General features: G+C 43.2%; 1 protein-coding gene across 1 annotated transcript; it reads right to left on the bottom strand.

The window, feature by feature from the left end:
* Positions 1–1,301: 1,301 nt before the first annotated feature.
* PROK2 (prokineticin 2) lies at positions 1,302–16,168 on the bottom strand. Its single transcript, XM_082698514.1, has 3 exons — positions 16,038–16,168; positions 12,283–12,408; positions 1,302–2,935 (listed from the first exon to the last, which is right to left on the bottom strand). Exons 1-3 carry the CDS (start codon positions 16,131–16,133, stop codon positions 2,831–2,833), a joined length of 327 nt encoding a protein of 108 aa, XP_082554640.1. The 5' UTR covers positions 16,134–16,168; the 3' UTR covers positions 1,302–2,830.
* Between the last annotated feature and the right edge of the window lie 1,745 nt (positions 16,169–17,913).

Genomic DNA, 17,913 nt, shown 5'->3' with positions numbered 1-17,913 from the left:
TGATATTAAAACCAATGAAGAAGAAAATTGGCTTACATGTGTGATCTCTCCCTGGACTGACTGAATTTGTAGAGCTCCGACCAGAGAACAACACTGAAACGCTGGGAAGGATGAAGGTCTTCAGTTAGATAAGAGGGTCTGTAAGGAAATAGTTGTGGCACAAACTCTTCCATGGTAAAAAAAAAAAGAAAGAAAAAGAAAAAAGCGATGCTTAAAGAAAAAAAAAAAAGGAAAGAGGTTGAAGTCAGAATTGACAGTTTTCATGAAAGTCAATGTTTGTAAAGGAATCTAAAGGTCCACCTGAATTTGGCTGGTGCTGGCAGATCTATTTCTCTCTTAGAATGGATAGAATCCATTCACAATATTTACATCAAAAAGTAGATTGCTGACTTTAACAACTTCTTATGTAAATTCTCACTTTGCCTTTCCTTGCAGACATTCTGGCCTATGAGATCTGGCCAACTTCAGTGAGAAAGCATCCTGGGGATGGGAAGAAACAGTACCACAGTCTTTACAGTGCAAGACTTTGTGTGCTTTGCATGCATTTATCTTAAAAAATCTCCATGGAACATGACTATAAGTTTTTTGAAATAATTATTTGAAAAGTGCTAACTTCGGTGACAAGCTAAAAAGAGTACTAACCAAATAAAGTTGTAGGAGTTATTCCCCAATAAAAATAATAACCCAGAGCAGAGATACCAAATGATGAAGTTCTGTTTTTCTCTGAATGGCGGTGAGCAAGTCAGGAGACACGGTTCTGTTTCCCACACACACTTTACATTCCTTGTCCTGGCTGTGTCCTATGGTCTACCCTTTTGTAGTCATTTTTTTAAATTGAATTGGTATTTGTAAAACTAAAATTTTATGTTTGTTCGATTTTTTTTTTTAACTTGGGGGAAAATGGATGATTGATCCAATCAAGTGTTTACAATTTATGAAAAAGGGTGTCTCAACCATTATATGAAGGTGACATTTAGCCCAACGGCTGCAGTATGTTTCTTTATCTGTAATTCCACTTGCTGAAGTCGGTGTTTTTTCCAACAGACTCACTGAGGAATGCTTCTTGCACACATAGGAAACTGAACCAAAAATAATATTTCTATGCCCAGGTATGGTAATGAGTACAGCAAAATCCCATACATTTACAGGACACATTAGCCCCAAGGCTAAAGTTACACATAACGTGCAACTGTCAGCCTTGGCTGAATCAGTAACTACAAAATGGACAGATTTTTTTCTTTTCTTTTCTTTTTTTTTGGCAACAGTCAGTGGGTTGGCATGGTCAAGTTTAGTCAGTTAAACACATTTCATAAGTTGTTTATTTGCAACATTGATTCCATTTACAATACTTGGTGGGGTTTTTCAAGGTTCTTTATCACTGTTCGGCTAGCACCTAGCCTCCTGCCTAACGGCTCGTGATAAACACTGGGTCATGATTTGCTGAATCAACAGTGACATCACAGGAGTGCATTCCTGATTACAGCCAGTTTAGCACGTCACAATCTTCCTTCATGTTCCCAAACCTTACTGATTTACACATTGTTTTTTGTACGACCTTAAGATTCATGCAAACAGAACTTTCCTGTATGGAAAGTGAGTGACAAGCAGGTCCTCTGAGTGCCATCTGCCCAGCGTTGGGGGGTCTTTGCCCATTTTAGAATGTGAGATAAGAGAAAGCTGCTTTTAATAAAAACTGACGACAACAGTGACAAAAATAAGGATATAATATTAAAATAAATCAAATGATATACAATTTGATACAGAATTTTTCTGATACAGAATTTTTACACGGCAATATTGATATAGGTACACATGGCAGAATGTCAGGTAATCCATTATAAGAGATCTTCTGGTTACAAATGAAGTTTAAATTACAACTTAATACCGATTTTAAAATGGTAACAGGGGTTATGCCAGATTAAAATCAATACTTCCTCTTCAAGTGGCATTTTCTGGAACATCTCTGTGAGACTTCAAAAAAAAAAACTTCATAAAGAGAAAGAGAAATAAATGTAATGTCATATTGGAGAAGTTTTTAGTTTTTTTTTTTTTTTTAAACAAACCCGAATCTAGATATATGGACTAACTTGACTTTCCCTTCCCTCTGGACTCACTCACACCTGTCACACAGTGGACCTGAAGTCTTGTCGCATGGACAGGTTCCGTGAAAGTTTGGAAGCACTCCAACCTCTACTCCATCTAGAAGTCTGGAGTGTCTAGTTCAACTACACACCCTTCACTATTTAAGTATCAGGCAAAAAGCTCGAGTCTCAACAGTGATTCTGCGAGCAAATGAGAGTCTGTGGAACAACCCTGCTCCCCACTTTCAAAGGCTAGAAGACTGGTGAGGGAAATGGTGAAAAATAAAGTGAGAGCCTTAAAATTCTTTGAAGAGAGAAAAGAGACCCTAGAGTGTGTGTATGTGTGTGTGTGTGTGTGTGTGTGTGTGTGTGTGGTGGGCAGGGCTGGTGGGAAAGGGTTTAAGAAAAAAAAATTTCCTGTGACAAAATATCAAATTCTTATTCTTCTCATTTCTGTGAAAATAGGTGAGTTATTGGCATTAAAAGAAGTCAGCCAAATCAAAACACAGACGGGAAAATGAGAACTGGTTCCATAATGCCCTGCATTTTATATTCATATCCAAAATTAAAATCCACTTTCAATTAAAAAAAAAAGTCATTTAAACATCAAAGATAGAAATGTTACTTGGATAGCTGAGGAAGCAACAGCATTTCTTTCTGGCATATTATTTGTTTGGCACAATCACAAGTAAATAGACTTTACAGACATCATGTGGCTGTTCACATTTAAAGTTTCTACTCTCAAGTGATTACTTTCGGGCTAAACAAATAAATCGATTAAATGAAGTCCGTAAACAGGCTAAGCCCGGCATACATGGACACGTGTGATGCATTCTCCGCCCAAAAAATGGAACCTAAGACAGAAGAAGAAAACTGAGTCAGAGCAGGAAATGTTAAAAAACAAAACCCAAAAACCTGATTCTTGAGAAATCTCTTTGAATAAGAACAGCTAGTGTTACCTGGAACTCTTAATCAAGCAATACGCTCTGCACTTTATTATCCTTTTTTCATCCCACAACCACTCTGTGAAGATGACAAATGCCTTTATTATACCCATTTTACAGGTGAGAGACTGAGACACAGTGAGATCAGCAACCTGCCCAAGCTCACAGATGCAGACCTTGAAGCTTGGCCGGCAGCTGGACCAGAGAGACCAAGCTTTTAACCACCAAGCTATACTGCCTTTTACTTCTTCATTTTGATTCTCTTTATAGCATCCTATTAGTAAGCTCCTTAAGGAGGGGATGACATTAAGGGTATGACAACAATGATATTATAACGAGTAAATATGGAGTCACTGAAAACAAGCAATGTATAAACTCACACATTTGCACACAGATGGCAGGAGGGGTCAGAATTCTGAGCAGTGTGGGTAGGGGAGGAGCAAAAGGGAAACTAGGGAAGGAGGCAAGCCTGAGTCACAGAAAAGCAACAAACTAAACCCAGGCTCAGGGAGAGCCAGCAGAGAAAGACTGGCTTCATTCTAAGAGACATCCAAGTGAGTCTTGCCTATGCCACCAGTGAAGCAGGGTTGAGGGGGTCAATCAGCAACCAGCATCATGGTTCTCTGTCTCAGGGCCAGTGGAGTCCCTCAAAGTACATATATGTTCCAGAGGCAAAGAATAAAATTCATTCTCTGCCCTGGGGATGGTGTCCTCTTGAGACTCTGCCTCCTTGGGAAGTTAGAGGGAGAGATTTTCCCCAGGCATGGAGGCAATAGTTAGTCAGTGAAATGGGACAGCAAATTACTCTGGTCCAGGACAAGTTGAGAGAGGCAAGCTATCAGAGACTCATGCCGCAGGGATCCTTCTACGGTTTACACAGGGCAAAAAAATGCAACCTGTCTGTTTCTCAACTCTGCTGCTTTTTGTCTGCTTTCTATCATTCTCGTGTATTTCCTAGTCTATGCCACCAAGAGAGGTCAGCCCATACCAATTATCTGTCCTAATGAAAAAGTCCGAGACGCATCTTCCAGATGCCTTTGAAATAATTCCTTTGTTCGTTAAAAAAAAAAAAAAAATGTCTGCAGACAGTGACAGAACCATGCTAACCTTATTTTGGGGCTGAACTAAGAGGACAGACTCAACTGTATGGTAGTCCAAACGGTGGTCAGGGCTCAGTACAGTGGGCACTATCTTCGGGCGGGCACCGTGCTCATGTTCCTTTTACCTCCTTTTTCCTTTTTCCTCTCTTCCTCCTTCTTCTTTCCTGCCTTCCATTTCCAAAATGGTTCTGGAACGACCAGGGAAATGACGGAGGTCAATAAATACAAAAGGAAGAGAGGGAAGCCACAGGTGGGCGTTGATATGCACGTGGAGAAGCGGCAGAGCCACCCCAGGTTCCTCTGCCTTTTGACAAGGGCCTTATTGTCAAGGGTCTGGTGACAGTGCCTGCCTGCCCTCAACGCCCCTCAGACTCATGCTCAGAATGGTTCTGTCACTGTGTGCGGCAGGGGCATGTGGATGGCTGGCTCATTTGTGGGCCCTGAGAACGTGTCGGAGGAGGTGGGCCCAGCTGCACTGGCTCGGGGGATTACAAGGGGACAGCAGGAGAAGTCCCAACCCTGGACCTCTCGGATCTGCTCTAGGCCTGAGTCTTTGAGAGCTTCATTGTGTCACGCCTAAGACCACTTCGTGGGCAGCTGGGGGTGACCCCACCCCCTCCCCCAGAGGACATCAGGTGGTATCCAGAGACAATTCTGTTTGTCACAACTTGGGGGAAGGAGCATGAGTGGTGGGTGGAGGCCTGGGGTGCTGCTAGACAGCCTTCAACGCACAGGATGGCCACCCCAACAAGAAGACCTCTCCGGCCCAAAGGGCCAATGATGCTGATGTGGAGAAAAATGAACAGAGGCAGCAACATCCAAGCTAAAGGAGCCTGACCTGAGTGAGGTGTAACTATAATGACTGCGTCAAACTGCTACGCACAGATTACGCCAAGCAGCTTTCCTTCATCTGCCCACTCCACAGACATTTACTGTCCCTGACCTACCAGGCCTTATGTCACGTGCTAAAGAGACAGTGAGAACAAAACAGGAAAGGCCTGGGCCCATTATGTGGCGTGAATTGTAGTGACAGAAGACAGAGGACCAGGAGGATAGTTTAAATACCAAAGAAGCCCCTTGGGGTACCTGCCGTCCAGTGACGTGGGCCCCAAGGCACCATGGGCGCTCTCTGGCCTGTTATGTGCATTCCTAGTCCCTTGAAAACAGTTGCAAAGAAAAATGACAGCGGTGGCCAGCCAGACCCAGGCTTCATGAGGCATCGTGCATGAACGTCACACCAAACCTGTACGCTAGCTTTTTGCCTTTTTTTTTTGACCCAAGCTAAGTGGCTTCCTCTTGAGGTGAAGTGACACGGCTGACTGAGGTCACCCAGCTGAAAGGGAACCTGTCATCACCAAACCCAGCCCCACTTTCTTCCAGATTTTGCTCTTTTCTCAAATACCACTATTCCCCCAACTGCAGGCTCTTTGAGGAAAGGACATCTCATTTGTGAACACACGGCACTTAGCCTGGGACACAGAGGAGACGCTTAAGCGAATACTTATCAAAAGCCTATCTCCTGTCGGTGACCCCTCCCATCTCCCCAGATGTGCTCTGCCTAACGGCCGAGGGGTGTCCTTCCCAGGTACTGTGGCTTCTCCTCACTCCATACACCACTGCCCGGCACTGAGCAGGCCCAAAGTGACCCACGCCACCAAACTCAACAGAGAAGGACTCACGTGAAGCCAAAGACGCAGAGGGCCTTCCTGGGGATAGTTCCAGGATAGTTCTAGGGCCTAGGGAGCACCCTGACAACGTGCTCCCAAGGTCATAGGTCTCTGTGATCCTTTCAAAAATATCACGCATTTTCCTTTTTCTTATTGAAGGAGACAAGGTACTATGGGCTTCAGCCCAGATCTGCCCCAACAACCTTGACATCATGATCACACTGTCCTGCAGGGATCTTTATACCTTGCAGCCCTGTTCTTTTTTCTTCTTAAGCCCACTCCCCCTTTGCCAGATCTGCTCCGTGTCTCTCCCCCTGCCAAGCCTTTTCATCTGTGCCTGCTCATAGCAGTTTTCCTCCTCTCCTTCTCTCGCCGAGCCCCTACTGACAAAGGGCAACATTTCTGATGGGATACACTTGGCAATTTCTCCACTGGCCCCTCCATTTCTAGCTTTACACATATGTTTCTTCTTTAAGATTTTATTTATTTATTTATTTGAGAGAGAGAGATAGTGAGAGAGAGAGAGAGAGAGAGAGAGAGCACGCCTGTGTGCCCAGGCACACGCCAGCTGGGAGGAGGAGGAGAAGCAGGCTCCCCGCTGAGCAGGGGGCCTGGCTCAGGGTTGGATCCCTCAGGGCCTGAGGGGAAGGCAGACATTTAACCCACCGAGCCACACAGGCATCCCCTAGTTCTACACGTGTTGTGTGACAAAGTCGATAGGTGTCTAATAGCCAGAGACACAAGAAAGGACACAGGAGAGGCACAGAGAGAGCCCAGGAGCCAACCGTTCAGTCCCAACTTGACGGTTTATTTTAGAATCAACTCACTCCAGCATTTCCACAAGCCCAGAATGCCAAACAGCAGATTCTCAACGAAACCGAGGTCGGACCTGCAGTGCTTTCCACAAGGCATGACTCCTAGCCATCGGCAGCACTTGTAAAGAGAAGACCCAAAACACACGTATTGTTTGTGATTTCTCTCAAAACAGAGTCAACTTTGCTAAAGAAAGAAATATAGAGAAGGCTGGTCATGTCACATAGAAAGCGCTGGTCTCTTGTGGGAAAAAGGTTTGGGGTAGGAAAATGAGTGAAGGGGGTCAACTGAATAGTGAAGGATGGTGATCACTTTGTACTTCAGACAGATGTCAAATTACAATGTTGTATACCTGAAACTTCTATAATTTATATACCAATTTTACCTCAATAAAAAACGACAATTTTAAAGAATGCCAGTTTTGTTACCATAACTTTTATCAATAAGTACACAGTTTAAAAAATTTCAAATAGCATGATGGCACATAAAATACAAACTAAAGGTCTCACAGTTCCTGTCCCTCTCTCACAATTTCCAGCTTTGATAATTGGGAGGGTCGCCAATGTATTTTAATGTTTAATGTTTCTTCCAACGTTTTTGGAATAATTATATATTCATACAACCCTAAATGATGCAATGATTTATCTTCTTGTGCACAGAGGGTTACCATGGGATCTGGCCTCCCACTGCTCTGCGTCCTCAGCAAGAGTAAAGAAAAACAGGGAATAAGGGGGTCAGCCTCATGGGTTGTGCGGAACTAGAGTTGGATTGGAGAAACTGTTGGTTTGCAGGTCTGGGCCTCTGGGTCTAGAGAGGTGCAAAATATTTGCAAGAGTAAGGGTGGTAGCTTCTGTGAGTCAAGGGGGGGCCTCCCCCCCCCTTTAGCTCTCAAGTGGGGCAGCTACAAGTATCCTGTGTGGAAGAGAGGGCAAGCCAAGCTGTGGGTTTCAGTAGCTGCTGAGCTCCCAATGCAATGATGCTGCTTCATCTCCTACACTGTGTCCTGTGAGGCAAAGTCAATGTAGTGTTTGGCCAGGGGTGCTCAACTAGGGCAAGGTCCATGCCCCAAACCATCATGGGGACATCTGTCATAGTCTGCGGACATGGTTGGTTGTCACAACTGAGAGAGGGAGACTACTGGCGTCATGTGGTAGAGGCCAGGGACGCTGCTGAACATTCTCTGATACATAGGCTTGCCCCTACCACCAAGAGCTGTCAGACCCATACCGTCAAGTTCCCAGGCTGAGAAACCTTATCACACTGAAGTGTATTTATGTCCCCTGAGTCTCTCTGACAAGGAACTTGTATTCACAGCAGGGATGCTGCCCCAGGAGAGAAAATGCAGATAATGGCTCTTGAGCTGTGTGGTAGGAAAGATGAGGAAATTAACATATTGGGCTTTCATCCACCCAGCTTCCACTAAATTCTGTCGTTATATTAGTCATATTTTAATTAATATTTTTTAAGGTTATACTTTATCCTGGAAGTATGTTTACAATGTTTCATCATTGGTTGGAACTAAGACAAAAACAGCTAATAATTTTTTAAATCTTTTTTTTTAAGACAGAAATAGCTAATAATTTTAAATTTTTTTTTTTTAAGAGTTTCACAAGTAGGCAGAGAGGCGGGCACAGAGAGAGAGGGCACAGAGAGAAAGGGGGGTGGGAAGCAGGCTCCCTGCTGAGCAGAGATGCGGGGCTCGATCCAGAATCCTGGGATCATGACCTGAACTGAAGGCAGAGGCTTTAATCCACTGAGCCACCCAGGCGCCCTTTTGTTTGTTTGTTTGTTTGTTTTTAACAAAGACAAACCCCAGGTTTTAATTTCAAATTTTTTTTTCAGAAAAGGAAAATACATTGGTCAAATCTTAAAGTGTAGCTAAAAAAAAAAAAAAAACAACAAAAAAGCATACCAGAAAACAAAAAGTAAAATTGATACTAAAAATGTTAACATAAAAAGTGAAGCAAAAGGGCATCTGGGTGGCTCAGTGAGTTAAGCCACTGCCTTTGGCTCAGGTCATGATCTCAGGGTCCTTGGATTGAGTCCCGCATTGGGCTCTCTGCTCAGCAGGGAGCAGCCTGCTTCCTTCTCTTTCTCTCTCTGCCTACTTGTGATCTCTGTCAAATAAATAAATAAAATCTTAAAAAAAAAGTGAAGCAAAAACAATTTTGGGGGAGGAAACACAGTTCTTAAATTGAAGAAAATTATAAACTAATAAGCAATAAAAATAAAAGTATTAACTACATAATTGTAAACTTCCAAAGCCAAGCAGTAATCAGAATGGGATAGAAATAGCCAATCTTTGTAAATTCTGAAAAGTTTTAATAGAAATATTAAAATAGTGTGATTTTTAAATAGCAAAATATTCCTTGCAGACATGATTCAGTAATTCATCCCTAAGTATTAAAAATGAATATATGTTAAGAATTTTATTTGACTAAAAATGTGTTTGGAAAACCTACATCCTGTTCTTCTTAGGTAAACTGATCTTTTATTCTATTATTCAATTATCAAATGTAAATTTAAAAACTGTACAATTATAAGGTATAGCCTAGCAGTCACTGTAAACTCCACAAATTAGTGGATGTATCTCAAATAAAATAGTAAACTGAACTCTGTGACTATCAATTTCTACCTGTAGTCTGCAATTTCATTCATCAAATATTACTCACTTTATCAAAATAAACAGACATTTGTGGCTATGACTAAGTCAAGCCAGAATGGAAAGTTTAAAATTTAAACAGGTGTAGTCTTGACTTATTCATAGTCTTGTGTTTTTAAAACACCAAGCCCTGTGACCACAATCCCCCCTTAAAAAAAAAAGGAAGAAAAAAGAAAGGAATGAACACATATTAAAATAGAATTTTCTATGCAGTGTCTATACTTTTACTGTTCACTGATGAACCATCAAACTATAGTTTGAAGTTGAATACTATATGTTAACATTCACTAGGACACATTTACAAAAATTTCTTTTCTCAGGTTGTTTTGAATAGAATATAGCAGAGAGATAATCTGGAAGTAACTAGATTTTTACCAGGATAAGTTAATTTCACCCAGAGCAAGTAACAACTCCAGGACCTAGTTTAAAAATAGAAATGACATATGAAAATGTATTTTTAAGACAGAAAAGTACCCAGTAGGAAAAGGTATAAAACTGAGTTCTAGAAACACTTTCCAAATGGGTATCTGAATAGGGGAATATTTAAGAGCTGACATTAAAACCTTCCTCTTTTTAGTCCTTTAGTTCTTTTATAACTTAATTCTACTATGAAAGCCACAACTTGTTATTAAAGACTTCGTTATTAAAACCGTGACTAAAAGCAAAGGTGTAGAGGTGTACCTGGGTTTCCAGGAGAAGAATGGTATTGTTTACTCTCGGATATGACCTTGCACTTCATATACCTGAACTGGAAGTTATTCAGACACCAGGGAAAGAGAATTTGGTTCTCTTATTAAAATACCTCAGATTTGGAAAACTCATCAGAACTGTGGGATGTGACAAATTCCCAAGAGGAACCATTGTTTCTCATCCCACACCAACCAGCTTTGGTAAAGTGTTCAGGTAAACCCACTTTCAGGATGGTGGGAGAGTATGGGGACTAACACCCCACAACCAGGGGAGCACCAGCCAGACACGAAGTCCCATGCTGCTGTGTGCCCTCTCACCTGGTGACCTCAGCCTGTCACTGAGTCCCTCTGAGGCTTATCATGGTTGAATGCAGAATGTGCAGGAAACAAATGTGCCTCATGGGCTCATTGTGTGAAACGAGAAGCTCATATACAATATTTAGGGCAGGGTGTCTGGGATGTCACAGACCTCCACAAGGGACAACTGCGCTTTACTATGGCAAAGAACAGTTGCATAGAATGTGTCAGTATTCATTTGTTTTAGCAAAAAGGCTGCACAATTCTGGCATGCAGGGAGTGGAAGGGTATACCAACACTGCACAAAAACCACAACATTGGGGCGCCTGGGTGGCTCAGTGGGTTAAAGCCTCTGCCTTCAGCTCAGGTCATGATCTCAGGGTCCTGGGATTGAGCCCCGCATCGGGCTCTCTGCTCAGCGGGAAGCCTGCTTCTACCTCTCTCTCTGCCTGCCTCTCTGCCTACTTGTGATCTCTATCTGTCAAATGAATAAATAAAATCTTTAAAAAAACAAAAACAAACAAACAAAAAAACCACAACATTCTTAAAAGACCGAGAGGAAACTTTTCAAGGACAGTGGCTCCAATGTACAAAAGTTGACTTGCACTTGATAAAGGTGAGGGCAAAAGTGCCATCAGTGCCCAAGGTGGCTGGGCTGGTGTCACCGCCTCTCCGGGATTCAGGCACTGAGACAGACCACTAACAGTTTACAACCTTTCCTGTCTGAAAGTGGCCAAAAATAAAAGGTGCATGTCACATGTGACAATGACAGTGAAGCCACAGGGAGGGATGGTCTAAATGGAACAGGAAGTATTTCTCAAGGAAACCACAGGAAAGCCAAACTCAGTCTTCAGTGCAACCCAAACAAGTGGGGTTCCTATTACAGCCCTCAGAGCTCAACAGAAGCCCATTTACTTCATTACCTTCACTCTGAGAAGTCAAAACAGTAACTGTCACCCACAACTGTCAAGGACAGCGAAGATGGTGGGCTCTACTACAGCTGTCCACCCTAAACCACATGTGGGGGGAAAAAAAAGGTGGAAAGCAGAGTCCAGAAGGCAGACTACTTTGCAAACATTCCATCTATTTTAAACAGGAGAGAAGGCTGTGGACACACGCAGCTCTGCCTCCAAAAAGCCACCTGGCTCCGGACGGGCCCTTCTATGGCTCCTGACTTCCCTTTGTTGCTGGGTAAAACCAGGAGGTGGCGCTAGGGGAGCAAGGCACCACCACCTGGCGTCCCTGGGGCATGTTACTGAGATCCCACCGTTTTCAAGTTTTGATTCAGAACGGCCAAGACTCTCCAAGCTCCACGTACCTTTCTACTCCCTTCTGCCTCTCACCCACCCGGCTCCCTGAAGTGATGTGGCTGACTGGCCTCGTGGGCAGGAGCGTCTGCCATCCCACCTCAAAAGCACCATCCAATCCCGCCTACGTCGGGTCCTGCTGCTCCTTGCCAAAATGGTTCAAAAGTGTTGTTTAGGTCATCGGGACACTGAGCTGAAGAAGTTGGAAAATTAAGTATCATTAACCTCTACGATTATGAACAGTGTCCTGCACAGATGGAGTGAAAATTAAGGACTTTTAAATTAGGATACAAGGATAACTATATCATGCACAATTTTCTGCAAGAAACAAAACACAATTATTTACTTCTGCCTCATCAGTGGGTCTGAGATGAAAAGTCTTTTCAAGAACTTCTGTACTCCGATTTTGGCAGAGAAGCATACACTATACTACACACACGTATTTTTGTCCTAAATCCCTTTTAGGCAAATTCCCGTGTTTGAAATTATTTTTCTGAGAAGTTGCCAATGTCATGACATCAAGTTTATGAAAATGATTCACTAAAGTAATGATTGTAGAGGACCCAGTTCTTTAAAGTGGGAGGGAAGAGGAGGGAGTTTTCCACTGCCATCTTCTACAATTTCAAGCACAACACCCTGGATTTCATGTCCTACAGGCCTTGCTGGGAGTTCAGCTACCACAACGTAAGAGAACCACCGTGAATACGAATGGATGTACTAACTTTACGAGTCAGCGGATGGCAGCTGTCTCCCACTTTGCCCATAGGCGTGCAAATCCTTATGCTCTTAACCCAGATACTAACAGCACAGCACATGCCTCCGGCACACTGGGGGTCCTTGTCGCAGGCCTGAAATGTAACAAACAAACAGATAAATGTAGATGGCGGGCAAGACTCTGGCTGAGGAAATCTAAAATTAGCAGTCAAAAGTGCTCTTTATATCTCCAACCACTAGGATTTTAATAATCACACATATAAAAAAGGACTGTAATCTTCATTTGCTTGTACATATTTACCATAAAATCTGAACAGAAGAGATTTTCCTAGTTTTAAAAAAAAAATGGCCTAAAGAATGGCCCACACATTACGAAAATCTTAAATAAGCACACAGAAAATCACCTCTTTTTCTAGTGTTTTGTGGCTGAATTGGCTTTGAGTTTGAAAAACAAGTCTGGATTAGTCTTATACCACTCATGGCCATTAGGAACTACATAATTCGAATCACAATATTTTATGACTATTAACCGCAGAATACATTGGGCCCAATTTTTAAAAAGGACTTATTTATTTATTTATTTATTTTTAAAGGGATTTAAATGGTCTCCAAATCTGGCACGAAATGCTCCAGACCCACAAAGGTATTGATGTAAATTTTAAAAATGCTCATTTTCCCTTTCAAATATATTTGCATTCTGGTTCATGAGATTTGATGTTTCTCAAACCACTGGGTTGTTTTCACATTTCATCTTTAAAGAAAGAAATTTCATAGGTTGGGAATGGACAAACCAAGATTTTTGCCTTAGGTTACTGTTTTGTTTTGTTTTGTTTTGTTTTCAGGTGAGTAACCTGCAAAAAGGAAATTATTGGCTTAAGGTATAATCATGTGTACATTACAAAATCAGTTGAACTATCCTTTAAGATTAATCAGATTTAGAAATTCAAATGACAGATGCAATTCTTAACAACAGTTACTCGAGGCATCTGTTCTCAATATAAAAATTGTAAATACAAATAATTAAAGAATCCACTATAGAGGAGATTTTATACTCTATCTAAATAGAAATAAATAATGCTGTCTGAATTTATTTGCATGAAAATAGATCTGAAGAACTATTGTTCCTTCCTAGAACCAACAAAAAAATAGGATGCTTTGTTTGAACGGTATGTTAATAATCTGTTTTGCTAGTGATAAGGTAAAAACATGCTGTACTATATATATAAGAAACTAAAAAGTCTATAATTTAGACAAAAATATAAATTTTTTATATTTATTGTAAACAACTAAAACATTCCTTCAAGGCTTTTCTCCTTTAAAGTTTGGGGGCCAGCCACAAGTCTCGAAACATAAGTATATGGGCTCACCCTCATTCATGTTTTTTTGTTTAAAATTATCAGCCATCCTACTCTAAGGTTGGTTTATTTCCCTCATTAGAGTTTTTTTCTCAGCCTATTTAAAATGACTGTGTGGACAAAACTCCAATTTTCACCTTGGGGCGTTAGGACATTCAGAGGAAAACATCCAAACATTTCCATTTTCCAATTTTTAGCTGTATGCCAGAGACATGTATACAAGGCCATGAAAATTTGTAAATGAGAAGTTCAGTATGTGATCTTTTCCAATATGGTTTTAACAAATCTATGTGGAACATAAATCAATTTCAAAATAGCTACACCTATTACCAAAAAAGGTAAATATTTAAGGTGGAGGTTTTAGGCAGTATTTTCTGTCAACAGATGCTCAAGACCTGGAATTCAGAGACCCCACTAGCCCTTTTTAAAAGACAATAAAAATCCAGCCAAAATTTTTCCAAAATTCGGTCAATCACTTGGATATTTAACATCCTGAGGATGATAAGTTACCAGGTTTTTCATTTGGCTCCATATGGTTCCTGTCGTGAAGACATAAATACGTTTCTTTATTGTTACATTGCTTAGAGGAATTTTAAAAAAATTCTCTTTTGGTTACACTGAGTTAAAACAACAAAAACAGCTCATAGAAGTCCACTCTAAGCCTCTCTAACGGATAAATACCCCATATGATAAAATTTCACTTTTGTAACAAAAAACTTCACTTCTTGGCAATATTTACAAAGAAATGCATAGGTTTATATAATTTTAATTAGACTGCTGTTTCCTAATGCCCTTCATCCTTAACCCATTGCAGATCTATTCAAATAGTGTTGTCCTGTGAATGGAACAAAAAGATACTTATATTGCAAAGGAATTCTGGGCTCAGAGGATTAGCAGAAATTTAAAATGAGCCAGCAGGGGAAGAGTGGGAGAAAAAAACCAATCATGTTCCAGCTCTTATATTAGAAAGACCTGTAAAAAGTTTTTTTCAACCACACTGACTGACTGACAAAGCTATTCAAATACACTTTCAAAAAACCTCTAACTATTTTAATAAATATCACAATGCTTATAATCCTATTGGATAAAACCAAATACTGTTATTGTACAAGGGCTTTCAAGATGCTATAAATCTATGAACTCACTTGGGAGACTATGGAACTTTTATTTTCTCAAGACCAGGACAGATTTCCCTCAAACTTCAATATTTCATTATGTATCATCAATTCAAACATGTTAAGTTTTATTTAAAATCCTATAATGTGCACTTAGATAATTTAGGTAATTTAATGGAGGTGTAAAATAATTTAAGACTTAAAAAAAAAAAAGATAAAAGAGTAAAGCAGGGGCACCTGGGTGGCTCTATCGTTAAGTGTCTGCCTTCAGCTGAGGTCATGATCTCAGGGTTCTGGGATCAAGCCCTGCTTTGGGCTCCCTGTTCAGCTAGGAGTCTGCTTCCCCCTCTATTACTCTCTCTGCTTGTATTACCTCTCTCGCTGTCTCTCTCTGTCAAATAAATAAATAAAATCTTAAAAAAAAATTAAAAGAGTAAAGCAGTTGAGCAATCAGGAAACGGTAGGGATTTTGCATTGTTGATGCAAAGTAGACTATAGTAAACTCATCCTTCAGAGCCACACAGAAAATTGTTGGTGAGAATAAGAGAGAACTGACTCAGTTCCTACTTTCAGAAATGATGAGGACAACTACACTAAGTTGAAACAAACATCTACATTGTAACCTACTCCATAATTATGCCCGAGCCCTGGTGGTGTTTTATCAGGAATTGGAAATGGAAAAATTTTACAAGGAAAGCCTCAAGAAGCTGGGGGGGGGGGCGGGGGGGGGTACCCTCTGGAAACCAGAAGGAAGTGCCCACATTGCTTTTCAAAACATGCACAGGGCCTCGGACCAAGTTATTTCAAGGGGTTTCTGTGGAGGGTGCAAGGGCAGCAAACTCCCTGACCAGAGGGTTAAGTCTCAGGAATGGGAGATACTCGTCTTGCCCCCTGTGCATTTCAGAAAGGGCCTCCCAAATTTTACGGTTCGAGGTTGGAACGCCTAGAAGAAGTGCTAGAGAAGACTCTAAAAGCAAACTTCTTTCAGCTTAACAGAAAAACAGATCAAACTCGAGGAGAGAGCTTGCAGGGTTCTAAGAGGGAAGCAAGGGGGAGAAGGTGGTGATAAAGGAGGTGGGTGACACTTTGGTCACTTTTTCTTCCATAGCGCACCTAAGATCCCGGGCCGTCCGCTGCGTTTGGAGTACGGCACCTCTCCCAGAGCGCCAAAGGGCACCTGGGGCAGATGTCCCCGCCCGGGGCGACCCTTCCCGAGCCGCTCCCCTCCCAAGCCCCCCGGGGCGCAGCGCGGGCGCGCATCCCGGGCGGACAGGTGCGCCCAGGGCTGCTTACCCCGGTGATGACGGCGGCGTCCCCGGCGGGGGGTATGAGCAGCAGCGGCGACAGCAGCAGCAGGAGCAACAGCGGGGCGCAGCGCGGGCCCCTCATGGCGCCCTCGGGACTACGCGGCGGTTGGGGGGCGGTTGGGGGCGCGGAGCCGGGGCGCGCTCGCTGGAGCGCGGAGCGGCGGGAGGGCGGACTGGCGGGCGGCTGGCGCGAGCCTCCGGGCCGTTATAAAGGCGAGCCCCGCCGTGACTCACGCCGGCGCCCGCCCGGCAGCACGCGCGGGAGGCACGGCGCGGGTACACACCCCACGCCCCCACGCGCACACGCGCGCCCACCCCGGCCCGGCGTCCCCGGGACGAGCACGTGCCGGCGCGCGGCTCCCGGCGCCCCCGCCCCGGGCGCCACGCAGGCAGCGCCCCCCGCGGGGCGCCCCGCTCCGGGCCCCGCGCCTAGCCTCCCGCCTCTCGCCTCCGCCCGCCGCCGCTCCTCGCACGCGCCGCAGTCGCTTTGTGGTCTGAGACGCTCTCGTTCACTGCCCTGGTTTCCAAAGCTCCACGTGCTCGGCGCCGAAAACTTGCAGCTCATTTGCTGTGCAGATGTTTAGGGAGCGCCTACTACGTGCCAGGCGGTTAGACACCCCGGGGAGGCAGCGAGAGGAGGGACAGGAGCCCCCGAACCCGTTCAGTTGTTCAGCAGGTCTTCACAGGGCCCAGGTACTGGCCACTGGGGTCTGGCCTCATGGTCCAATAACCGAACAGAAAAGACACATCAAATACACGGGGAAGCGTGGAAGACAGGAAAAAAGAACAAAGGGCAAGCAAAATCACCCCTAATCCCACATCCCTGACGACACTGTGCGGTTTGTCCTTCCAGCTGTGGGCGTCCAATTTCTTTCTTTCATTTCTAATGCTTCCCTTTATGCTCACATCTGTTCCCGACCCTCTCCTCCCTGATTCTCCTCACATGCATTTCCTCCCTTCTGTAACGTCGCGCCAGCGCCAGCGTCAGGCAGAGCAGTTCAGGAGGATGCCAAGTGGAAATGAGAACGCCTGGCTTCGGGGCCGCCAGGATGAGGCCCCCTGAACTGTAGGTAAGCAGCTCTCTCTTTTACTTTCCAGTCCAGGAAAATCACCCTTCAGTCTTGGGAGATGCCATACACCATCACTGTGATGAATTCATTCATGCAAACAGGACTTGAGTGCCTACTGGGTTCTAGGCTACCCACAAGAGAATGAGTGATAAATTTGCCTTCCATCTCTGACCCAAGCCTAGATCCAAGAATCACGGCCAGTTTTTCTTCAATGAAAACGATTTCAAGAATACCTCGCCGTGACCACTGCCAACTTTGCTTGCGCAGAGGTTTTGGGAAGCCCAACTATGTTCCTGTATGGTGAGAACCTCTGGCTTTCCCTGGTCCCTTAGGGACCAGAAACTGTTGGGAAGCAGATGCGTCTTTCAGCCTCTTTAATAAAGGCAGTGAGGAGAGTCAGGACAAAGTTACTTTCAGACTGTGGGGTTCCCCATGCCAAAGCATTCAGACTAAATGTGGAAAAAAAAAAAAAAAAAAAAAGAAGGCAATTATCTGAATGTTAAACAGCTGAATATTTGGAAAACCAAAATTTTGACGGAGTTTTAAAATCTTTTTGCCTGTGTTTTTGTGTTTGAGAAACATTCTGAAATGAAACAAAACAAAACAAAACAAAAAAAGAATTAAACTTGTTTTAACTTTAAAAAATTGTTAAAATTGGACTCCCAGTAAAGTGAGTGGAAACAGTAGCAAGTGACAGATTGGTGGAAAGTTTCCTTTTCCAGTCTCCATGCCAACGCTAGCATGGGAATGCTGCCGGGGAAATGTAAAAACCAGTCAACATGGGTTTTAACA

The sequence above is a fragment of the Mustela nivalis genome (assembly GCF_964662115.1).
Source record: "Mustela nivalis genome assembly, chromosome: 1".
Lineage (NCBI taxonomy): Eukaryota > Metazoa > Chordata > Mammalia > Carnivora > Mustelidae > Mustela > Mustela nivalis.
Note: the sequence above shows the minus strand (reverse complement) of the source record. Positions and strands in the feature narration are given on the sequence as shown.